At 40.5% G+C, this 26,449-nt stretch overlaps 2 protein-coding genes across 2 annotated transcripts; both read left to right on the forward strand.

Annotated features, from left to right (window-relative positions):
• Positions 1-12,933: 12,933 nt before the first annotated feature.
• Positions 12,934-14,012, forward strand: LOC142544382 (uncharacterized). Its single transcript, XM_075651436.1, has 2 exons — positions 12,934-13,731; positions 13,776-14,012. The coding sequence occupies exons 1-2, from the start codon at positions 12,934-12,936 to the stop codon at positions 14,010-14,012; spliced, it is 1,035 nt and encodes a 344-aa protein (XP_075507551.1).
• A 6,505-nt stretch (positions 14,013-20,517) lies between these two features.
• On the forward strand, positions 20,518-24,613 carry LOC142547497 (endoplasmic reticulum oxidoreductin-1-like). Its single transcript, XM_075655825.1, has 9 exons — positions 20,518-21,099; positions 21,555-21,686; positions 22,046-22,304; positions 22,600-22,710; positions 23,167-23,285; positions 23,553-23,657; positions 23,742-23,944; positions 24,201-24,324; positions 24,416-24,613. The coding sequence occupies exons 1-9, from the start codon at positions 20,929-20,931 to the stop codon at positions 24,581-24,583; spliced, it is 1,392 nt and encodes a 463-aa protein (XP_075511940.1). The 5' UTR covers positions 20,518-20,928; the 3' UTR covers positions 24,584-24,613.
• Positions 24,614-26,449: the final 1,836 nt, after the last annotated feature.

Genomic DNA, 26,449 nt, shown 5'->3' on the forward strand with positions numbered 1-26,449 from the left:
AGGTTCAGTCTGGGGATGGCGAGTTGTCTACTGCAAGTTTTGATAGACGACGGTTTTGGGATACCGTTGCTACTGAAAATTACAAGAAAAAAATATGCAGCGGGAGAGAGGAATGGATCAGAGCATCCCTGGTTGTGAGACATTGGTTCTTGCTAAGTATCTAAATTGGGAAGAGTTTGTGAAACCGCCGGCAGACGCTGTGATTTCTTTTGTGCAGGAATTTTATGCGAATCTAAATGTTAAACAGGAGGATTATAAAGTGAAGATTCGGGGCCAGATGGTTTCCTTCTATAGCAAAAAGATCAATTGTTTGTACTCGATGCCTAATTACGACACAGATGAGTACACGATGTTCATGCGAGAGGCTTATCCCTACGAGACAATCATAACCACACTTTGTGAGCCAGGCACAGTTTGGAAGCTCAAGAATCAACAAGCCCCGGTCACGTTCCCTGTGACGTCCATGAAGATGGAGGCATACAACTGGTATCACTTTGTAGCCTTGCGGTTGATGCCATCTGGGCATGTGTCTGATGTGACAAAGACAAAGGTAGCCTTGGTTTATTGTATCATCACTGGCAGGACAGTCGACACAGGCCGAGTGATTATGACGTCTATTTTGCAGGCTGCTCGGGGCACCTCCACTGTCAGCATGCCCCATTCGTCGACGATCACTGACATCTGTCATGTAGCTGGGGTTACATGGGATGATAGCGAGCCGGTATTGCGTACAAAAGACAACATCTTACTGGTTGCAAAGCTCCCGAGGGATAGGAGACAGAGACAGATTGAGAGTGGAGAGTCATCAGGGAGTAGAGCACAGTCACATCACATCCCACAGCCATCACACAGACGACAGGCGGAGACCGGCAGTGCACGGACCGACCGCCACCGTCTTGATGCATTAGAGCGCAAGATGAATAGACTATTGAGGATGACACGCGAGCACCAGGAGTACGTACACGATTTTAATAGAGTGCTTGCACAGCGTTTCCCTGCTACTAGTTCATCTGATGAGACATTCCCACCACCGCCAGCATTTGGACACAGACCTATTGAGGATGATATCGAGTATGATGATGATGAGGAGGTTGAGCTATCAGGCGAGGACAACGAGTCTTGATGCTCCCTGTATGAGGTACGTAATCTCCTATTTTTCTTGCTTTATTACTGTACATTGGGAACAATGCACATAATTAAGTTTGGGGGGTCGTTAATTCTGCTTTGATTTTGAGTTTCAGTTGTTTTTTAGTTCAGTTTTTAATTCATTGTTATTTTAGGAATTGCATGATTAGTTATTCCCTGCACAGTTGAGTCTAGTTTGTTAAAAAAAATTAATTATTGCATGTTAGAGTCGTTAAAAAGAGTCATGGACAAATCATTGTGTGGATGATGATGAGAATGAAGTTATGGTTCTGAAAACATGTGTTTATGATAACTTGAGAGTCACAATTTTTTTTTGCACTGTCATGTTTGTTGATACTATCGATGTTTCGATTCAATTTACAGACCTTTGATGCTAATTGGACAATGGAGATCTGATTTTTAGTACTTATCACATGACATTAACTGACATTTTTGCAAACACAGAAATGATCTAGGCAATTTTTCTCAATATCTTTGGGCCTGTTTTAATTGTTTATTGTCCATCGTTAGCCCATTGAGCCTCGAGTGGATTGAGATTCTTGACTTTTCTTTGTGCACCTACCTCATATATCATTTTGATTGAAAAATGCATGTGATTGTTTGTATGAGTTGACTAGTGGATCGACGAAAATCTAGAACTTGCTTGAACACTTTTCAAGGCGAAATACAGATAATATGTGACATATGAATGATTTAGGCGATTTTTGGAACCGTTTAAGCCTTCGAGCCTACCAAATGAACATAAAATATCCCTAGTGTCCCATTTTGAGCCTACTAAAAATCAAGTGGTGTGTGTCAATGACATACAATTAGCCCCCACTTATATCTATTCTACATCTCATAACAACTACCTAATGAAGCTTATACACTTATTGTCCTACCTAAATGTTTAGAGAAATAAGTTCATTGGTGTTGTGATGATTCAAATACTCCTTGAAAAGAAAAAGAAAAATTAAACGTGCAAAAAGGAGTTGAAAAAGAGACAAAAAGAATAAAAATACTCAAAGGAATGAATCAAAAATTGGTGAAAAAGAGAAAATATGGAAATTGAGGATATGATTGGGAAGAAAACAATAAAGTGATGGTGAATGAATGAGAGTGAAGATGATGAAAATTTGATTATTTCTCTCAAATTTTGATTTCCATACCTTTTATTGTAGCCATAGCCTAACGTTACAAGCCTACAAGACCTATTAATCTTGTCACATTTATCCAATATACTGGTGGAGAAAATTTGTTCAAGTCAAGCCTATGGATACTTGAGAAACATGGTTAGGAAGTATGAACTTTAATAATTTGCATGTAAGCATCTCATTGTGTAACATCATCGCTTTGTAGACTTATGTTGAATACCTATTGAACCAAACAGATACCAATAAAGTTCTTTGAGATCTATGTAAGTGAATTTGTATATTAATGAAGTGTGGTTTGAACTGAACTGAAGATCTCTTGAGTTTATAAGGCTAGTGGGTGTTGTAAATTTATTTGAGCATTTGATTGGGTAAATGAACATTGACGTATCACACACGCACGTGACTCTTGAGTGATTATGAATTACATAAAAATAGATTAGTCGGAGGCCAAGATCAATGATTGCATATCAATGATTGCACTTAATTTATATGTTAATCGATTTGATTTATTTTGGTTTCGAACAGAATTACGCTTGGTTATTGTTGCGTTTGTGTCGTGCAGGGGGTAAACAACTATTGGACGGTTTAGAGCAAACATAGGTTCTTTTAAGCGTGAAAATGTGATAGACGATAGCCGCAGCACTCATTAGGCCGAGGAACAAGCGCCTAGGTGCTGCCCAACAAGCGCCGCATCGCCTTACTGCCGAGGAACGAGCGCCTAGGCGCTGCCTAAGAAGCGTTGCGGCGCCTCAAACACGAAGACCAAGCACCTAGGCGCTAAGGAACAAACGCCACGGCGCTTACACTCATGAATGACGGGCGCCTATGCGCTGCCCAAACAACGCCGTGGCGCTAATGGCGGCAAAAACATAACGAATGGGCTTTAATTTAAGGCCCGGACGTGGAAATATAAAGAAAAGAAGGGTTCAGAAGAAAAGAGACCGTTTTTTGGAGAGAAAAACAGACAGGAGAGAAGGAGCGAACATGAGACGAAGATCCGGAGTGCGAAGATCGATCACAAATACGAAGAACGACGGATTTGGGGATAGAGACGACACTTCGAATTTGTCATCTATTCTTTCATTTTTATATTTTACTGTGTTGCGACGTCTAAAACTTTAAACATTGTTTTTATTTAGAATTCGTCATGAACTAATTTTCTAGTCTAGAGAATGACGTAGCTTTGGCGATACGATGATTTGACGCGGCTGTTTATATGATTGAATTCCGTTTAGTTTAATTGTGTCTCTTGTTTTTATTCACTGCAATTTACTGACCATAAATTGTGTGTTATTTGATTAATTCTACAACTCGAGAGAGAGATTAGGATTATAGATCATTAGAGACACATCGTTGAATGTTTATATCGTTTGGAAGGCGTATAACTTTAGTGAGGCTTAATGAGAACATCGTTTGCATTTATCAATGAAACTTAGATTTTTATTAGGAATGTTTGAATCAAAGTTTTTATTGATACAATTTATTCGTCACTTGAGAAATGAAGAATAAAATAATTAAGTGTTCTTGGCCACTAAATAGTTGGAATTCATGAATATAAATTCAATCGGGAATAATTATCGTGGAAACTTAGTGAAATCATTCTTCTAGATATTTTCTCTCGGTGATATTTCTCCATTCGATGTTAGTTTAATTATTTATTTGCAATTAAGTTGTTTTTAAATAAACCAAACTTTTTTTGATTTTTCTAAATAAAGTCGAGACTATTTTAATTACAAGCACTGATATACGTTTATATATACACTTCTCGTGGGATCGACATTTGTACTCCAAAATACATTTTACTATAATTTGACGTCATGCGCTTGCGAGCAATCAAGAAAACACGCAACAATTTTCCCACTATCAAAAGACTTGGACCCAAATATATCTATAAATAAAGCGTAAATGGGAACAAGATAACTACACAAGATTAAAACGAAGTTTGGAACCAAAGAAAATGTATTTTACATATTTTAAGGTTTTCAAAAAACGTATCAAGGTAATAAGAAATCAGCTGAAGATTTTCAAAGATCTCTATAAACAATTAAAAGAAGCAGGGAATGAGATCTCAGCTGATATGATACTTACACATATTTACTGGTTATGCCAGAAGATAAATGTGGAAGAACAAGCTGCTTCTAGATTAATGATCTAGAAAAAGACAATTCAAGAAAAGAGAAGGGACCACTCGACCCACTCAAGAGATAATGCCAACCATAGCTGGAAGACAATAAAGAAAAGCTAACACAAGAATAAGTCCGGAATTCAAATCTGCAATGGACTTCTATAAATATCAAGACAAAAAGAAGATGAAAATATCATTCAACATCTTCATTTTCTTTCAAATATTTTGTACAATTTTCTCTCTAGTGTATGCATATTGTAACTTCGGCTACTATAAGTAGCTAAACAAGTTTCTCCTTCTCTACAGGGGGTTACTATGTAATAATAATTTGTTATGTTTGAATAAAAAGACTAAATATTTTGCCTCTTTCAAGTATTATAATAAAATTGAACAACTTTACTATACATCCTGAGGAAAGAAATGAAACAAGGTTGTGCTAGATGCTGTTGAAGGAATTCACAACATGAACCATCTGTTGCGATGCGTGGTTAGGCTGTGAGGAGGAGTCTGTAAAACCCGGCAGATATAACCTGATAGCACTTCGGTCAAAGAGGTAAACTGTTCAATTTATTATACGGAAGCATGACGGGTCATTTATTAAAAAAATTGATCATTTGAACATGATATATATGCTGGAAACCTTGCGTAACTGCATGTCTTTAGGTTATATGTTTTTTAGAACATGCTCGATAGATAAAACAATGTCACGTACCATAATTTGAAAATTAAGGATATTTTTGGAAATTTTAAAAAATTGGGGAGTTAAAACAAAGATTTGAGGGGATGGGAGTAAAAAAAAAGTTGAGTATGAAGATGATTATTTATTGTAAAGTTACTCATATATTATCCATGTCTTATTTAAATAAATTTTTATTATTTTTTAATTTTTACGCCTTGTTTGATTTTTAAGTCTTAAGCAAAATAAGAGTTTAAAATACTACTCCCATGTTTACATTGATTTGAGTTCTATCAAGCGATGTCGTGCGAGGTTCATATCATTATGAAACACGACAATATTTGTAAGGTCTAGGAAATTCGAACTACGTAACATGACTGCATGTCATCTAGGGTTTTGCTAAAATACGTGTTTAACTATTTTAATGCATTAATTCATGATTATTGCATGAATATGTGTTTTATTCCATGGTTTGTTAAGGTTTCATGTATTAGGGCCTTTTCGTAGTATTTCGCGCTAGAACGAGGAACAGAGTCCGGGGACAGTTAAGGAAAAATATTTTATTAAATAATTATTTTTAATTATTTAATATATGGTGTAATTAGAGATTATTGTAGAAAATGAGCCTTATTAAGATATTTTTACTCAACGAGCTATATTTTAAACCGGTAGGCAAAATTTAGTAAGTCAGAGGACTTTTTGAGGGTTTGACCAATATTTCCAAAAATGTACCTAAACGAAATATATTACGAAAGTGTTTTTGGTTTTGATGGGACTATTTTATTGCATAATTGGCGTAAGATCATTTTTAATCTCATTATTTTAATGGAGGGACCATTAACACTAACTATTTTAATTAACTCTCACTCAAACCCTAATCTCACCCTCCACCATTCGACCACCCCTCTCCCCACTTCCAACAGCAGCATATCGAGTTCAGCAGCTATCCCACTCTATTTTTCTCAAAGCTTTTCAAGGGAACTCTTCCCCGTCCCTCCATTGCCCGTTCTACGCGACGATATCGAGGTTTTCGAGCATAAAATCGCAAAGGCACGCCCTGTACCTCGGTTTTCTCATCATTCACATCAATATATGTTGGTTTGTATGTTTTTGCATGAGAAATCTTCGATCTATTATGTTGTGTTGGTTCTATAAAATATTTGCACGGAAATATGCATAAAAATGATCATGTTGCTCATGTTTTCTTTTGTGCATGTAAGGGGCTGCTAGGTTAAGGCTTGTAATGAGATATGCACATTCAGATCAAGGGCATCTAGGTGTTGGAGTTGGGTTTGGATCGAGCCATGGGGGAGCCGATCGAATCCTAGGAGGCTTCGTGATTGTTGCTCGACCGGGCAAGGGTTAAGGGGAAGGCACGATCGTGTGGGGCTGAACCAGACCTTGGTGGGTCCAATTCGTGGTCTAGGGAGGCCCAATCATGGATGGTTGTGAGCCGAGGGTAGATCAGGAAGGCTTGGCTCGATATTGGGACTCGCGTGGGTTGTTGGTGAAGAATCATGCACGTGGACGTGCATGGGAATGTAGGCATGGGTTGGTCGGTCCAAGAGAGGGTCCATGGATTGATCTTGGTCCTAGGGTGGTCTGGTTTGGGGCTTGTCCGGTCAAGTGTGGGCTAGGATCGAAAACTCAAGGTTAGGTGAGCTAGGGTTGTAGGTTGCAAAGGGCTGAATATTTCGAGCAGTTGTTCGGCCATTTTCGAGGGTCTTAGGTGGTCCAAACAAGTGGTTTAAGGGCTGGTCATGTAGGTTCAAGTCATGGTTTAAGTGAAAAGTTTGGTTGAGTTTCGGGTTGATTCGGGTTAAAACCGGGACCCAGGTCCAAGTTTTAAAACGAATAGTGAAAATTATTGAATGGGCTCGAGTTTACGTCTAAAAAATGATTATATTTATGTTGTGAGGAGTTTGGTTGGCTTCGGGTCTAAATTTTGAGGTCGAGAAGTAAAATAGTCAATTAGGGGTTCTAGGGGCAAAATTGTCATTTTTCACCTGGGTTGAGTTAGCAGTCTTGGCAGTGCCCTGACACCAAAATTACATGTTTTAAATGTATATGTTATCGTGAACATGACTTTTATGAAAATAAGGAAAGTAATTGCATGCTTGGTTTTAAGAAAATGTACGTATATTCATGATTTTTTTTAAGTGATGAATACAATGTCATGTTTTTGAAGGAGGGGAGTTGTTGTGGCTGATACGAACACAAACACGAACATGTATGGCCAAGGCTCAGTGGATGGGTAATACTGTCGCTGATGTCCCCGTCGCCGGGTACCGCAGTTATACGTAGATGGACCCATTGACTAGAGCTGATACAAAAGTCACAACTAATGATCTGAATTCAATAAAATAAAATGAACATGTACATGTTGATATGATGAGATATGTTATGGATACGTTTATGCTTTGACATATTATATATAAATTCATGCTTTTAAGATCATGAAATATATTTTAGTTATAGTACTTTTCACTGTTGCATGATATGTATATATACTTGCTATCACAATTTAGGTGTGTTGAGTCTTTAGACTCACTAGGTGTGAATGATTCAAGTGAGCATGATGATGTGGAGACTGAAAGCACCGAAGACTGAGTAGGCGGAACTGGGTGTGCGCACGTTAACCCGAAGGCTACAATTTTTGCCACACTTTTTATGTTTATGAGTCATAAGTAAAACATTGTTATTTTTATACATTTTCATCTTTTACTATTTTGATGATTTATCAGGATTTTGAATGTTACATTTGAGTTCTTTTTGAAAACCATAGTCTAGGAATTTGACGCGATTAAAATATTTTAACTGCCGTATTTTCATTTAATAGTTGAATGATATTTTCTTTTTACATACATGTGGTTGAGCAATTTTCGAAAATAGCTTATAAAAAAAATTTAATATCATTTTAACACTAGACGTTACAATATTATTTCAATATGCAATAACTTATATGTGATGATAGCATCACTTTAAATCACAAGAACAATGGACTTTAGATGTTTTTTGAACTCTCGTTTTGGACAAAGAAAAATAACTCGAAATCATGAATATGCGAGTGATTTTATATTATAATGCAATTGTAGTGTTCTGAAAGGGTGAAAAAGTGTGGTATAAGCAAGAAGTGTGAGGAAAAAAGCTTTGCTTCAAAAGGTTGACCATATTATATTAATTAAGCTTATAAAAGCATGAAAAAACGGGAAAACACAATTTTTAAGATAATATTTTGTGTTATTTTTTTAAAATATTTTAAATAATATAAAAATCTGTCAACAAAAAATTCTAAATGCGTCGAAATAAAAATTGGTCTTGAACCATTTTTCTTTTTGCAACAAGAGACAACACTAGACCCATTAGCAATCGACAAAAGTTTTACTCCACGTAATTTATGATTTTAAAACCTTTTTTTTTTTTTTGACTTGAAAAGTTATGCAAATATTCTTAACATTATATGTTAATGTGTTATTTAATCTTTTAATTAACTATATTTAATTAAAATTTTAGTAGCAAAAAAACGTTTTGTACGCTTAATCCCATACTAAACCCTCTTAATTTTATATAATTTGAAGCTTGACCGTGGTGATGTGTAGAACTTTGGTTATGCATTGGAATACATTATGCAGAATATGATACCTTATTTAGACTTGCTAGAAAATTGCATGTCTTTGTATTATACAACATTGGGTGATGAAACACAAGCGAAGACACGAGTTATTTCGTATTGAAGGAATATAACATTTCATGCACGGATTTTCCATGGGGTCGTATGGCCATCAAACTCCGATTCATATTTTTCATAGAGAAATTTGTGATCAGATATTGACAAAAATCCATTTTGCATCGTATCTAAGGAAATTCTTGGTTTGGGCCGAAAAAGCAATATGTTTTTGCATGGAAATGATAGAAAACCCTTTCATGCACATCAACATTTAGGTTTCAAAACTCTTTAATTGGTTGATATCGAAAAGAGTGTGGTGTTGTCTTTATATACTTGAAACATCTATCAAATATTTAATAAATTCATTAAAATAATACAAATAATTATGAGAAAAATGTTTGCATTGATATTATGGAATGAATTTATTAAATTTTTTTTTGGAATAAATCCTTAAATATAAATTTATTATTTTAATTATTCGTAGATGATACCCTATGGATGGGCTTGGGCCCACTACCCCTCCCAAGCCCAAATGGAAGACAGGCTCATCAAGGGCCCATGTATTCTTCTATAAATACCAGGTTTGAGTGTTCATTTGATTCATTCACTATATCGTTTTTAGCAGCACCCTTGGCTGCTCCCCCCATATATCCTCAGTCTCTGACTTGAGCGTCGGAGGGGCTCCCCCACCTAACGATCTTATTTGTGATTTCAGGCTCAGTGCAATTTCAAAACCTGCGTCTGGACTAGTGACACTTGCTGGAATCGGACCCTAAATTTCCCGTGAGTATCATTTGGCGCCGTCTGTGGGAATATTTGAGTTGAGACGTATAGATAGTAGGGAAGAGAGGGAGTAGAAGAGCTACCTCGGCATCATCGCGTCCTCAGAGGGGACCCGAACAGTCTCATGCTGAGGCGAGGCAGGAACAACCTCTTCAAGAGACCAGGGCCGAGCAACCCCATCCCAATGAGAATGTGGGGAACTTGACCCTAGAGCAGCTGGGCCAATTCATCACTCGGATAGTGGATGAAGCCATGAAAAGGAACCAAGAATCTATGTTCGCTGAGGAGCTGGCCACTCGCCAGGAGCGAGAGGAAAATGTTGAGGGACAGCAGAGCAAGATGGAAGAAACACAGCCCCTCCCAAGTGAAGGGAATGCGGAGATGTGAGAGATGTGGAAGGAAATACGGATGCTGAGGCAGCAGGTGGGAAGCCGAAGCACCGACCCCCAAGAGAGGAAGTCCTTTTTCACTGGCTTCCCCCGAGTTTTCGACAACCAAATGTTGGAGAATACGATGGACATACCGACCCAGAAGAGCATTTGGGGAGATTTGAGAATGCGGCTCTATTGCATCGGTATACAGATGGAGTGAAATGCCGGATGTTCTTGGGCACGTTGGTGAGGTCAGCCCAGCAGTGGTTTAACGCCTTGCAGCCTAACTCCATATGTTATTTTGAGGACTTTTCAGTTGCTTTCTTGCACCGGTTCGCCAGCAGCAAGAGACATCAGAAAAATTATTTGAGCATGTTCGTGATAAAACAACAAGAGGCCGAGACTTTGTGAGAATTTGTCCAGTGTTTTAACAATGCGGCGTTGGAGATACCAGCGGCTACCCCGGACATCATGATAAGTGCTTTCACCCAAGGCCTGAGAGGAGGGGAGTTTTTTAAGTCGCTGGTCAAGAAGCCTCCGTCGATCTACGATGATCTGTTGGCTCGAGCTGAGAAGTATGTAAACTTGGAGGATGCTCAATGATACAGAAGGATGGAGAACCGGCCCGGAGGAAGTAGAGTTGAGGGAGCAGAGAAAGGAGGAAAGAAGAGGGGTGCGGGGGAAACACAGGAGGACAGAACTAGAAGTAGAGGACAATTCTCGTCACATGTTCCTCTGAATAGGAATCGTGATAAAGTGATGGAGGTAAGGGAGCTAGAGGGAAGGTGGGAGAAGTCGCAGAGAGCGGAGGGCGGAGTTAGGATGCCTCCGATGGACAGACGAGAGGGATCCTCATCCGGGGACCGACCAAAACCTCGCCCGTCTTCTAGGCGGGGTCGAGGTACCTCCTTGGATCAACCAGAGGGTCGGAGAGCCGAGAAGAGAAGGGCGGGGTCAGGATGCTCCTCGGGAACCTGTCGAGCCGAGGAGGAGAGCAGACGAAGATAACCACCCCACGAGAGGAATGATTCACATGATCTCGGGGGGTGCTACTGATGGAGACTCTGGGCGAGCTCGGAAAGCGCACTGAGAGAAGGTTGGAGAATTTTGAGATATCCAGGGGTGCAGACTTACCCAAAGATCCTGTTCATCAGCTTCGAGACGGAAGACCTTCGAGGCATCGTGGCTCTTCATAACGATGCCTTGGTGGTGACGACCACCATTTCCAACTACGATGTGGCAAGGATTTTCATTGATAATGAGAGCTCTGTAAATATATTGTTTAAGAGCACGTTGGATCAGATGAAGGTGGAATGATTCCAGTTTGATCCAGTCTCCACTCCTCTGTATGGGTTCGCGGGCCATGCCATTCCGCCGCTGGGTCAGATTACTCTTACCCTATCTTTGGGACGTGACTCTCGGCGGGTAACAAAGATGATAACATTTACCGTGGTGGATACCCCCTCATCATATAATGGAATCCTGGGGCGGCCAGCCTTAAAGGATTTCAGAGCCGTAGCTTCCACGTATCATCAGAAGTTGAAGTTTCCTGTGGGGAAGGAGGTGGGAGTCTTGTGGAGCCAGAAAGTTGCGCGACGATGTTATGAAGGAATAGTGAAGGAAGATGGGAAGAGGGCGCGTGTGGAGGTCAATATGATTAGGAGGGGGCGAAGCGGGTTGCCCATGGTAGTGAGGGAGGTTCAGGAGGTGATGGATGAAAGACCGGAGATTGTGACATTGGGGCCCGGTGAGAGGACGCTCATAATAGCCCCTGACCTCGACCCAAAGGTCAGGGAAGAACTCATTACTTGTTTACAAGCTAATCTCAGCGGGTTCGCTTGGTCAGCCCAAGAGCTCACAGGGACGAGCCCAGATGTAGCAGAGCACCGATTAAACATCTTACCGAATTCTCGTCCCGTAAAACAGAAGAAGTGAAATTTCGAGCCTGAGAATGATATAGTTATAAAGAAAGAAGTGAGGGAATTGTTGGAGGCTAAGCACATTCGTGAAGTGCAATTTCCTACTTGGCTATCGAATGTTGTCCTAGTCCCGAAGAGTTCAGGGAAGTGGAGGATGTGCGTGGACTTCAGAGATATCAACAAGGCATGTCCTAAAGATTGCTATCCTTTGCTCCGGATAGATCAGTTGATGGACTCCACAGCTGGGCATCAATATTTGTGCATGCTGGACGCTTATCAAGGGTACCATCAAATTCCCTTGGTTGTGGAAGACCAAGATAAAGTGAGTTTCATCACCTCTGAAGGAACTTTCTGCTACGTGGTCATGCCCTTCAGGACTCAAAAATGCCGGAACCACGTATCAACGATTGATGGATAGAGTCTTTTCTGAGCAGGTGGGAAGGAATGTCGAAGTATATGTGGACGACATTTTAGTATAGTCTAAGAATTCAACCCATCTCATACCCGACTTAGTGGAGACCTTCTCCACCCTCAGGTCCTATGGGCTGAAGTTGAATCCTCAGAAGTGTATCTTTGAGGTGAGGAGTGAGAAGTTTCTGGGATATATGGTGACAGAGAGGGGGATTAAGGCTAACCCCGAGAAAGTTCAAGCTATCCAAGATATGGTCTCTCCCCGGGGACCCAAAGATGTTCAGCAGTTGACAGGGAGGATTGTTGCATTAACACGTTTTATCTCAAGGTCCGCCCACAGAAGCTTACCTTTCTTCCGGACTTTGAGAGGCGAAAAAATTTGAATGGGATCCAGCATGCAAGAAAGCGTTTGGAGAGTTGAAAAAATATCTTGCTGAGCTGCCTGTCCTGGCCAAACCGGCAGCCGGTGAGCCTCCACCGAGGAAGCTGTGAGTTCGGTCCTTGTCAAGTTGGAGGGATCAACTCAACAGCCAGTCTATTATGTTTCACATGCACTCAAGGGGCAGAGATAAGGTACTCAGGGTTGGAAAAATTGGCTTTAGCCTAAGTGATGACTGCGAGACGTTTGAGACCTTACTTCCTATCTCATCCGATTGTGGTGCTCACCATCATTCCATTGGGAGGATCTTAACTCATTCCGATATGTCTGGACGTTTGGTAAAATGGACTACTGAGCTGGGAGAGTATGACATCCAGTATGAGCCAAGAACAGCTATCAAATCACAAGCCTTAGTCGATTTCTTGGCTGAGATCATGCATCAGGAGAATGAAGACCCTTGGAAGGTGTATGTGGATGGTTCCTCGTCGAAAGATGGAAGTGGGGTGGGGGTAGTACTGATTTCACCAGCTGGGGAGGAAGTGAAGTTGGCTGTAAGGTTGGACTTTCGAGCATCCAACAATGAGGCAGAGTACGAGGCTGTGTTGGCAGGATTTCGAGCAGCCAGAAATGTGGGAGCTACCCGGGTACTTGTTTTTTCTGACTCACAGTTTGTAGCACAACAGATGAAGGGAATGTATGATGTGAAAGATGAAAAGCTTATTGAGTATGCTCAAGATGTGGATAGAGTCAGAGAGAAATTCACAGAGATTACATTTGAACATATTCCCAGGAAAGAAAATGAAAAAGCAGACACTCTAGCCAAAATGGCTGGAACAATGGGAAATTGGAAGACTAGAGATGTGGTATTTCAAGTTGAACTCACACCTCACACGAGTTCGCCCGCAGTTGAGCAAGAGGAGGGGGATTGGAGGACTGACATAATTGGTTACCTGAAAGAGGGAAAGCTTCCTGATAACCCTCGCGAAGCTCGTAAGTTGAAGACAAAGTGTTCGCGTTATGTGATGATTGGAGAAGTGTTGTATAGAACGTCTTTTGCGGGGCTGCTTCTTCGATGCTTGAGTTATCAAGAGGCTAATTATGTACTCCGAGAAGTTCATGAGGTGTGCTTTGGAAATCATCTGGGGCTTATGCGTTGGCCAGGAAGGTGCTGCTAGCCGGTTATTGCTGGCCCTCACTGCTGCACGACGCTCAAGAGTTAGTGATGTCTTATGATAGTTGTCAACGTCATGCCCGGTTGCATCACCGGTCGACCGCGATGATGAAGGCTATCACGGCCGCCTGTCCTTTTGACCAATGGGGAATGGATATTGTGGGGCCTTTTCCTATAGCTCCTGCTCAGAAGAAGTTCCTATTGGTAGCAGTTGAATATTTTTTGAAATGAGTGGAAGCAGAGCCTTTGGCCTAGAATCACTAAGAATGACTGTCCTGAAATTCTTGTGGAAAAGTATAGTGTGCAAATATGTGGTGCATAGAAGATTGATATCTGATAATGAGAGACAGTTCCAAGGGGCTAAGGTCCAAGCTTGGTGTAAAGAGATGAAGATCCAACAAGTCTTTACATCTGTAGCTTACCTGCAGAGTAATGGGCAGGTGGAGGTGACTAATCGGACGCTGGTACAACGTCTGAAAGTTCGACTCGGCAATGCTAAGGGAAATTGGGTGGATGAGCTACCAAGTGTCTTGTGGGCATACCGAACCACTCCAAGAGAAGGAACCAAAGAAACTCCTTTCAGTTTGGTCTATGGTAATGAGGTAGTGCTCCCGGCTGAGATTGGGCTAGAGTCAGCAAGGGTAATGTTTTACGACGAGGACAACTATGCAAGACGCGCCACTGACCTTGATCTTATGGAAGAAAAAAGAGAAGGTTGCCAGCATTCACATGAAAGCTTATAAAAATCGCATTGCGCAGTCTTTTAATCGAAGGGTCATTCAAAGAAACTTCCAGGTAGGTGACTTGGTCCTAAGGAAGGTGCAAGAAGAGCAGAGAGGAAAATTGGACCCAAAGTGGGAGGGTCCCTTCAAAGTTTTTGAAAGGCTGAGCTCTGGAGCCTATTATTTGGAAAATGCACAAGGCAAGGCATTGAAGAGGCCCTATAAGCTTATCATCTTAGAAAATATTATCCTTGATTTGATTGCTTGATGTATTTCATTTCGAATTTTCCTAATAATCATTTGGAATTCAATAAAATCAAGTTATTCTTTTAAGTTCATAAATGTTGTTGTATTTTGAGGGCGTTGAAATTTTATTTTCCTACTTAGGTTGTGCCTAGTAGAGGAGCAGAGTTGGGGCAGAGAGAAATTTTAATTTTCCTACTAAGGCATCGCCTAGTAGAGGAGCAGACTGCAAGGAGAAAAATTTTATTTTCCTACTTAGGCTGTGCCTAGTAGAGGAGCAGAGATGAAGAAGAGAAAAAATTTTTATTTTTTTTCCTACTTAGGCTGTGCCTAGTAGAGGAGCAGAGTTGAGGCGGAGAGAAATTTTAATTTTCCTACTAAAGCATAGCCTAGTAGAGGAGCAGAGTGGAGGAGAAAAATTTTATTTTCCTACTTAGGTTGTGCCTAATAGAGGAGCAGAGTTGGGGCGGGGAGAAATTTTAATTTTCCTACTAAGACATCGCCTAGTAGAGGAGCAGAGTGCAGGAGAAAAATTTTTATTTTCCTACTTAGGCTATGCATAGTAGAGGAGCAGAGACGAAGAAGAGAAAAAAATTTATTTTTATTCCTACTTAGGCTATGCATAGTAGAGGAGCAGAGACGAAGAAGAGAAAAAAATTTATTTTTATTCCTACTTAGGCTGTGCCTAGTAGAGGAGCAGAGTTGGGGCGGAGAGAAATTTTAATTTTCCTACTAAGAATCGCCTAGTAGAGGAGCAGAGTGCAAGAGAAAAATTTTATTTTCCTACTTAGGCTGTGCCTAGTAGAGGAGCAAAGTTGGGGCGGAGAGAAATTTTAATTTTCCTACTAAGGCATCGCCTAGTAGAGGAGCAGAGTGCAGGAGAAAAATTTTATATTCCTACTTAGGCTGTGTCTAGTAGAGAAGCAGGGTTGGGGCGGGGAGAAATTTTAATTTTCCTACTAAGGCATCGCCTAGTAGAGGAGTAGAGTGCAGGAGAAAAATTTTATTTCCTACTTAGGCTGTCCCTAGTAGAGGAGCAGAGACGAAGAAGAGAAAAAAATTTTATTTTCCATCTAAGGTGTCACCTAGCAGAGGAGTTAGAAAGCGAAGGAGTTGAAATTTTAATTTTCCTACTAAGGCATCGCCTAGTAGAAGAACATAGTGCCGGAGAAAAATTTTATTTTCCTACTTATGCTGTACCTAGTAGAGGAGCAGAGACGAAGAAGAGAAAAAAATTTTATTTTCCTGCTAAGGTGTCACCTAGCAGAGGAGTTAGAGAGCGAGGGAGTTGAAATTTTAATTTTTCTACTAAGGCATCGCCTAGTAGAAGAGTTCGCACTATGCCGATTTTATCACCCTAGTGATTTAAAAGAATCAGAGATCAATTCAGAAGAGGCAGTGAATGCAAATGCAAAAGGAGGGATATAAATGTCATAAAATCCATAGTCGCATAATAATATAAAAAGTAAAGCAGTGAAGAAAATAACAGAATATGGCCCGAAGGCATACAATGTCTGTGTAAATGAAAAATAACATAAGTAAAGGAGCTCGGTCTAAGAATCGGGGGGAGACTCGATACGAAACCCTCAATGTCGATGAAGTCAGTGGGGGCGCCTGGTGGAGGATAGCCCTGAGCCTTGAAGAGGTCGACTGCACGCTCGAAACCCACTCTTAAAAAATGATAAGCTTTAGGAGCGCAGATATCGTCGAACTCCTCAGACTTAAGGAATTTTTCCTTGAATGCAGAGGCTTCGCAAGCATGTTGCGCCTTGGCGTCCTTGAGGTCCCTACGGGTTTGTGCTGCTTCAGCTCGAGCATCTTTAACTCTTCCTTCAGTTTCTAGTTCTCCTTCGCGTGGTCATCTGCCTGCCACTGATGTTCCTGTTTCTCCTTCAGAAGCTCGTCACCTTGAGCTTGGAGCTCCTTAACATGCGTCACTTTCATCTCAGTCAATAGTAGCCTGAAGTTGTTCGCGAAGAGCCTTGCCCTCACGTAAGTCTTGGAAGGCAGTAGATCGAGTGGCGTTAGCACACTCAACCAACTCCCCTATGTACATCATGCCCTGAATAAGTAGACAAGAGTGAAAAGATGACAAGAAAATCATACATGTATTGGACATCAATCTAGAGACTAGAAGGAGAAATATACCTCAGTGATGCTGCTGCATGTCCGGCGAGTGACTTCAGACCACCCCAGTGAATTCATGAACGCTGCATCCAAGTCGGAAGGAAGCTGATACATTATTTTGTGAGCCAGGTGAGTCGGACCCCGCCCCACGATGGCCAAATCCGAGGTGTATAAAGGATGTACCCCCGATTCAGGGGGAGGCCCCTCATCTGACCCAGACCATTATGGAGAAAAGACCGATATGACTGAGATCTCAGAAATCTTGCGCTTACCGTGCGGTGGGACTGACGGGCTAGGATCAATGGACGCCTTCTTTTTACCAGGCGAAGAAGGTGGAGAGGAGGCTCACTTTGGGGCGAAGGAGGAGGAGCATGCCTTCTTCTTCGCAGCAGTAGGGGAGCTAGCAGGTCTCTTCGCAGTAGTGGAGCAAGAACCTGTTTTCTTCTTCTCAACACCATTACAATCTCCCTTTGTGCCCGTCGTGACTGCTGGAACGACTGACTTCTGGGGGGCAGAAGATGAACTCCAAGTTTTCTTTTTCGCAATCTCTCGAAGCAATGCGGAATTCAAGATTCTAACACATGCAAGTAAAAACATTGAACCGAATGAGAATATCATCCAAGAACACAATAAGCAAAAAAGAGATAAAAAGGGTGAAGAGATGAGAATATCTACCGGCGTCCTGCCTTCAGTTTAATTTTCGCGGGACTTAACCCAGCATGGCACATGAGATCTTCAGATAGGAGTCGGGGAATGCTAAAGCATCGATCTCCTAGTACACTCATTATCTCCAGATACTCCTTATCCTTCTTGTAACCCTTGGAAAGTTCAGGCTTGGTGAAAGTAGGGTACCAATCGGTATAAAAAGTCAATTCTTCGGGTGACTGGATAAAGAAGAAATATTTTTTCCAGTCCTTAACATGACTAAGAGCCCCCTCGAAAAGCTTATGGCTAGACCGATAAGTCACATAAAAAGGTCTGTTTTTGGATCTGGACAGAACTAAGAAGTAGGAGAAATAAATGCAATTCACAGGGAGGTCTAGGGCCCGGAATAACACAGCGAAACAGCTTATTCAAGCGGAGAGCATTGGGAGTGAGCAGACCCAGATGCACTTGATAATAATTGCTCAACTCCTGGAAGAAGTCACATAAGGGAAAACAAAGATCGGCATCAAGTGGTGCTGAAAGAAGGTGTAGCAGCCCTTGGGAGTTAGATAGGGTCGGTCCTTAGAGGTAGGAATGATGATCTCATGGGAGGGAAGAATGTGCCACAAAGCACTAAGTTTGGACTTGCTACCAAGAGGGATATGGGATGACAAATGACCGTACCATAAGTTATCTGCTTCATATATGTTCATCTGTTGGGTCACATGGCGAACTTCCTTACCAGGACGGCCATGAGTAGTGACTACCTCCTCATGAGAATCAAGGGTAAATTCAGGGATCAGCTAGGGAAGTCCTACTCCGGCTAGACTCACTAGACCTGCTAGACTCACTAAACCTCTCGGGGTCACTCGAAGAATTAAACTCGGAATCAGATGAAGACATGGGTGTTAAGGATAATTAAACAGGGGAAAGAGAGAACTGACCCGGAGGGGACGTGGAAAACTACTCAAAAAGCCGCAAGGATGAGCCGGTGACGAGCACAAGTGTGTTGCACGCTCGTGCGGGGCTAGGGTGCGCCGGGCGAGTGTGTGCTGTGGCGCGAGGTGAGCAGACATAGGCGGCGTGGCAGGCGCGTTCGGGCACTGGGCGAGTGTGGGTGAGAAGGGCAGGGGCGAGACGCTCGGGCGCTGGGGCGAGCGTGGCTAGGCGAGGAAGGGCGAGGATGGCTGGGCGTGGCGAGGGGCGAGCAGGCAGGGGCGGCGAGCAGGCGAGGAGAAGGAGGGGCAGGGCAGCGCTCGGGCGCTGGGGCGAGCGTGGTGGCTGGGCGCTGTCTTGGCGGGGCGAGGCACTTGGGTGAGGAGGGGCGAGGGCGAGGCGCTGGCTAGGCAAGGAAGGGCGAGGATGGCTGGGCGGGCGAGGCGACGCGAAGGCAGCGCTCGGGCGCTGGGGCGAGAGTGGTGGCTGGGCGCTGTCTGGGCGAGGCGAATCACTTGGGCGACGAGGGGCGAGGGCGAGGCGCTGGCTGGGCGAGGAAGGGCGAGGATGGCTGGGCGGGCGAGGCGATGATAAGGCTGAGGCGAGGCGAGGGGCGAGCTTGGCTTGGGCGAGGCAAGGCGCGGCGATATGAGGGGAGGTGAGGGGCGAGCTTGGCTTGGGCGAGGCGAGGCGAGGCGATTGGACATGGAGGCGAGGGGGCTGGGGCGACGCGGTGGGTGAGCGCGGCGTGGGCGAGGCGGTGGCCGGGGCTGCACGCGAAGGTAACGACGAGGTGATTGTGAGACGGCGCTAGGGTTAACACGCAGGCGAGGCGTGGGCGGGGGAGAGCGTATGAGAGTTGCAAAAGGAAATTTTGTATGGGAAAAGTGAGAAGGAAGTGAGAAAGGAACCTATATTTATAGGGAGAGCCCAGACCAAATCTTTCCATGCAGAGAAAGATTGCGATTTGATTCCAATTTTCGGAGACTGGCGAGCGGCTGGAAAAAAAATGCACAACTCGCACTCGGTAACCCGAGGACAGCACAATTAATCGAACTTCGAACCTGCGATTCAGTTCGACTCGGGAAGGTGAGACTGGTGATACCCCATGGATGGGCCTGAGCCCACTACTCCTGGCCTATACCAAGCCCAAATGGAAGATATGCCATCAAGGGCCCATGTATTCTCCTATAAATACCATGTTTGAGTGTTCATTTGATTCATTTACTATATCGTTTTCAGCAGCACCCTTAGCTGCTTCCCCCATATATCCTCAGTCTCTGACTTAAGCGTCGGAGGGGCTACGCCAGGACACTCTCCTGGCCCCCTCCTAACGATCTTATTTGTGATTTCAGGCTCAGGGTAATTTCAAAACCTGCGTCTGAACTAATGACACTTGCTGGAATCGGACCCTAAATTTCCCGTGAGTATCAGTAGAGTTGAAAAATGATCTTGGTTAAATATATTTTTTTCAATTGTAATCTTTTTTCAATTTTTTTTAAAAAATGAACCTCAAACAAACAAATTTAAAATTTTGATAGTTATGATTCAAATTTATGGCGCAAAAAAATTTTGCAAATGGCAAATATTTAGGATAAGGTAAATTATGGGTAAATGAATCGAGTCGAGTTTAATATTATGATACTTTGAAGACTTGAATTTGTCTCTATTCGATTTCGAACTCGCTTCAAAATTCGAAAATTTTAAATTTTTTGCTCGAATTCGATTCGAATGAAAGTTCGAGTTCGGCTCGAATTATTCTAACATGTTTGCAAACTATTGTTCGGAAATACGTATTTGAAAACTCAAAATTTATTTATTTAATATATAAATGACATTAAATTAATAAAATATTAAAATTACTGTTTGAGAATGATCGAAGAAAATAATTTGAACTCGAATTTAAGTGTCAAAATTTTTTTTTAATATATAATAATATTAAATTAATAAAATATTAAAGTTATTATTTGAAATCGATCGAACAGAATAATTTGACCTCAAATTGGAGCTAAAAAAATCCGAAGACTTTCGAATACGGCTTCGATCGTATAAAATATTTACAGTGACTGACTCAAAATCTCGTGAGTCGTTCATTTGCACCCCTTTCTTCTTCGTCAAGCTGGTTCGCCCAGCAATGCGAAGCTTATAGGATAATGGAAGATTGGTATTGCTAATTCTTTCTTCGAATTTACCTTGATGAATGGTTGATAGAATCTTCTGATTGAATGGATCGAAACAGGGCAATATTTAGTTAATGTTGATTCCGCTCTGTTTCTCCTCGGAGATTTTTGCTGGTTGCTCTGAATAGATTTTTTCTGGGGCTGGTTTGGGGACGAATGGGCGGAAACATGTTTTTGCAGAAACCAGTGTGTTGTATTTCTTGTTGGGTGTTGTAGATTGCGGGGGTTTTTTGAGTGGAACATCTACTCACAGTATCTACAACATAACAAACTATATGTTTGAGTTGATTTGAGATGGCCGAAGCTAAGGTCATTGTGGATAATAATGAGAAGATAGATAAATTAATAGAGGAGAAAAGGGGGAAGAGGAAATGGGCCCTAATTGGAGCGGTGGTGATGTTGATGGCGGCGGCATCACTAACATTGAAGCATGACCGAGATCATAAATCCTGTCATTGTTCTCAGGTCCTGTCTTTTCGCTTTTCCAGTTTTCTTTGCATTTTCCATTTGTGCAATTGAGCTTTTGTTTCTTCTTTGTTGCTGGATTCAATGCTTGGGATGTGTGTGTAATTGAGATATTGTTTCTTATTTACTTTATAATAAATTTCACTGAGAAATTATTGGTATTCTTAGTTGTGGGACTAATATCCTGCACACACTTGTTCTATTCCTGCATCTACACGCTGTAGGTGCAAACCTGCATTTAATTGTTGAAAACTATTGATTTCAATTTATTTGATTGATTTTCTCTATCCCATTTTTGCATTTCCTTCTTCTTACAGTTTCTTGATCATGTTGGTTCGTTGCATCACTGTAGTCTGGAACTTTAGCGATTTCCTATTGCTCTTCCAGTTAGACTTAAACTGTTGTTTTAGTTTAAGGAACTAACTTTATCAATCTTTTACTTGCCTCTTGTGTAGGATTCTCGAAAATATACAGGCATTGTTGAGGACTGCTGTTGTGATTATGAGACAATAGACAGTGTAAATGAGGCAGTTCTGCACCCTTTACTTCAAGAGCTCGTTAAAAGTCCATTTTTCCGATATTTTAAGGTTGGGTATAGACTTTTTTCACCAAATTTAGGATATTCCTAGTGCTGTGATTCCAAACTTGGTTTATGGTAGAGATTGTGCCAGCAATTAATTTCAAGGGCACACCGCCATATTTTAACATGTTGCCCTTGCGTAAAATAATGATTTACAGTTTGTTAGGTTTGATTTGGTGCAACTAAAATTTTTATTTTGCGTATTTAAGTGGTTGCTTCCAATATCAACGAATTTCATTCTTTGGAAATAGTTTGAGCTTATTAGATGGTGGTGAGCCTGCAAACAAGATCAAAATTTCTTGTTCACTGAGTTAAAAATAATCATTAATATCTTCTGTAAGCTGATGTTACTCATTAAATATACAGGTTAAGCGGTGGTGTGACTGCCCTTTTTGGCCTGATGATGGCATGTGCAAGTTACGTGATTGTAGTGTTTGTGAATGCCCAGAAAATGAATTTCCTGAACCCTTTAAGAAGGCTATGTTGTACGGTCTGCCATCAGATGATTTAAAATGTCAAGAGGAGAACCAACAAGATGTTGTTGATCGCACGCTAGATACAAAGGCCTTTAGGGGATGGATTGAAGTGGATAATCCTTGGACTCATGATGACGAGACGGATAACCGTAAAACTCCTTTATCGTTTTTCTAGCATTTAAATTATTAGCATGTATTGTTGTTGCTTGCTTTACAAATTTTGAGGATCTAAGCATCAAAACCTAAGTTGAGGTTCTCCCTTTTCTCTCTATTAATCATGTGTGCATGCCTCTGTAAGCTCTTCCTGAGATTATCTCTGCTTACAGTTATTATAATTGAACCTTTTGATTCTTGCAGATTACAATCACAATTTATTAGTGATGACTTCTTTTAAAAGTGAATGGACAATCATGTTTATAATAAAGAGTTTTCTCTTTTTTGCAGGTGAGATGACATATGTCAATCTACTATTGAATCCTGAACGATATACTGGCTATACTGGGGAATCAGCCAGGAGGATATGGGATGCTATATATTCTGAAAACTGTCCAAAATGTTTGTTTCTTGTCTATATAATTCCTTCCATGATTTCATAGTCGAGCTTTAGCAAGCAGACGATATCTGTTAATAGTGGTTTCTTCATAAATCGAGGAGGTTTTCAATTTTTTTGTGTTTTTTTGTGAGACGTGACTATATGCCGCTGACCAACTTTGCTTGTATCACACTGTTCTAGGTAGTTTTTGATATCTAGTAATGCTAGTATTTTGTGTTGCTTATTGTTTTCAAATTTGTTCTAGAGTGGGTAAGTTTATTTTGAGAATGCCATGTATTTGGACAGATCAAGAAGTTCCGGCATGTGTGTGTAATTCTTTCTTTCTTTGTTATTTTATCTTGGCTAGAAACTTGATTTTTGGGGCTGCAATCCGATTCTAGAAACATTACTTGAGTAATAAATAGAAATTCTCTATTGTACATGGACTGAAATTTCTTTTCCTTTTTTGTAAATTGCAGATACATCTGGAGGAATTTGTCCGGAGAGAAGAGTGTTGTACAAGTTAATTTCAGGGCTTCACTCCTCTATCTCGATTCATATCTCATCCGACTATCTGCTTGATGAAACTAAAAATCTGGTTTGCTTAATAACTTTCCCTTGTATCGTCAAAAAACTATACTTTATTTCTTGTTTATATGTTGTTAGTTTCAGCAAATCTTGCTTGAATCTCCTGTAAAAGTACGCAGTTGAACTTTTATAACATCAATTTTACCTTAAAAACTTTTATAACATTAAATTTTACCTTAAACCTGGTTTTGAAGCATCATTTCCATTCAGCATAGAACATTAAACCATTTTGCTTAACCATATTAACCAAAAACCTATTTCATGTGTGCAATTTCAGTGGGGTAGGAATCTGGAGTTGATGTATGATCGTGTTTTTCGGTTTCCAGATCGTGTTAGAAACTTATACTTCACTTTCATGTTTGTTCTTCAAGCTGTGGCAAAAGTAAGCCTTCGTTATTTCTGAAATTATAACAATGGCCCTAGTTATATGGGACGTAATGTTCATTTCTCTTCATATATGATTCAGGCCGCCTCATACTTGGAGCAGGCAGAGTACAATACTGGTAACGTCGAGGAGGACTTGAAAGCACAGTTTTTAATGCGACAACTAGTTTACAATCCAAAACTGCAGGCTGCATGTCCACTTCCATTTGACGAAGCTAAGCTGTGGCAAGGTCAAAGTGGACCTGAACTGAAGCTTGAGATTCAAAAGAACTTCAAAAACATCAGGTTTGAATCTAATTTCTTGTCACTTATTGCTGTATAGAAATATCAGCTGTTGGTATTAACGAAATTTGATGCTCTGATTCAATGGGTTTTTTAACTTTGGCAAGTGGATTCTAAGTTTGTTATAACAGCATTAATAGCTTGTACTTTGTATAGCATGGATATAAAACGAGTTTTAGATCAATATTTTCTTTAATCGTTGTTCTTTTATTTAGTAAATCTTGAAGGCATCATTTAGCCTATGTTCTGGATGTTCCAGTGCTCTGATGGATTGTGTTGGATGTGAGAAATGTCGTCTTTGGGGCAAACTTCAGGTGCTGGGTCTGGGAACAGCTCTAAAGATTCTCTTCTTCGTTGATGGCAAAAACCAGCAAAACCAGCCTGTAAGTTCCATGGCAAAAATCTAATAATCCCCTCTCTCTCTAAAACATTTTTGACAATCAATGTGTACATTTGTAAATCTCGCTTTCCCAGCTGCAACTGCAAAGAAACGAAGTAATCGCCTTGGTGAACCTGCTTCATCGTCTTTCAGAATCTGTCAAGCTCGTCCAAGAACTTGGCCCTTTAGTCGAGCGAACAATGGAGGGGTTCATATCACCACCTCCTCCACAAGAAACCCGTTTTTGGCAAAGAGTTAGCTAAGCAGTGTGTATAAACTAGTCATGATTAACTGATTCTTTTTTATCATTTTTGAAAGTCAGCATTGAGCAGAATTCATTCCCGGTTTCTGTAGAGAACCGTATACATCGCAATCGCAACTGCAAATAGCCGAGTGAGCAAAGAGTAGGAACATTTGAACCGTTTTAACTTTAGTTTTGAAGATTCTGTCTGGTATTCCTCAATAGTTCTGTAATGAACAAAGTTTAAGATAACAACAAACTTGTACGTCAAACAGGGGCGGTTTTTTTTAAAAGTTTTATTGTTATATATGATTTTTTTTTTCTGTATAGATACTATTAAATTAGTTAAGTCAAACTTAACAACTAGAGATTTAGCTTATAGCCCTCAATTTATATGCTGTATGGTTCGATTCTTCTATAGCTCTCATTTTTTTGTTTGTTTTTAAATTTTTTATTATTTATATCTGTTGAGCTTATTGAGTTAATAGGCTCATCTTCGATCTTTCTCAATCGGACCAATTTCAATATCTATTTTTGAGCTCAAAATCGGCCTTTGTTGAGGTAACTGAACTTTTGTTTTTATGATGTATTGACGTTAAGCGTGAACATTTTCTATGAAACCAAAACCTAAGTTCTTTAATTTTATTTCCTCTAATTTTTTCTAATAAAAAACTAGGAAAAAACTTTTTTGAACAGTACCATCGTGCTATGAGCGGACAATTCCGAAGAAATGGAGAGCTGCGGTCGAACTCTAGAGTAGGTCTCATGTGAGACCGTCTCACGGATCTTAATCTGTGAGACGTGTCAATCCGTCTCTCACAAATTACCCAGTTTGCTTAAATTCAGATCTTTCTCAAATCACTTGATTTCACTCTCTCCTTCTCACTCCCGAATGAAAACTCCCACAAAATTTAGCAATTTTCTTCCAACGGTTCTCAATCATATTTTGGGCAATTGTACATGAAATCAACATTTCTCTCCCCTCAGTGTCGTTGAAATCTTCGCATTGCAGGTTTAGCAATTTTCTTCCAACGGTTCTCGATCATATTTTGGGTGATTGTACATGGAATCAACGTTTCTCACCCCTCAAAGTGTCATTGAAATCTTCGTATTGCAGGTTATTATTTTCCTTTAATTTGATTCTGGATTTTTTCTTCAAATTTGTTTGTGTCTTTTGGGATTTTTTGTATGGAAATGGATTTAATGTTTGGACATGGATCGATTTGTGGGATGTAAGGAGAAGGTTGAAATGAGGCAATTCAATTTGCTAATTTTATCAGTAAATGTCTATTTTTTCTTTCGTATTTCTTCATTACAACACTATCATTTCAAACTCACAATCCTGAAAGTATGTATATATGCTCCATGATAGTGTACTGCTTCCAGAATGCAGTTGGTATCATTATATTTAGCATTTGTTTCAACATGTTCATCATATGAGGTTGAGAATTTGTTGAATTGTCGAATTTGTCGTGCAACAATCTTAGGGTCGTCCTATATTTCTTTGTTTTGACCAATTTGACGACTACAATCTACAATGGAGAATGAAGCTTAAACTGGTATTCAGGAAGGTAATTTTTTTTTTCAGTTACCGATGCTATAACTTTTCAATGTAAACACATTACTTTATATTAAGAAAGTGATACTTTACTTGTTACTTTCTAAATGACATACAAACCAAAATGTTTGAAAGTATTACTTCTCATTAAAACGTATAGTTTCTCCATATTACCACTTCTTATAAATTTCTATACATACTGTATAGATTATATGACATTTTATTTCTATTTTGATGTAATTTGTATTTTAATTTGTTCTTATAGGTCAAAATTTAAATTCAATCGTCATTGTTTGTAGCGATGAAGATGATATAGAAATCAATAAATGT

The sequence above is a fragment of the Primulina tabacum genome, chromosome 5 (assembly GCF_025594145.1).
Source record: "Primulina tabacum isolate GXHZ01 chromosome 5, ASM2559414v2, whole genome shotgun sequence".
Classification (NCBI taxonomy): domain Eukaryota; kingdom Viridiplantae; phylum Streptophyta; class Magnoliopsida; order Lamiales; family Gesneriaceae; genus Primulina; species Primulina tabacum.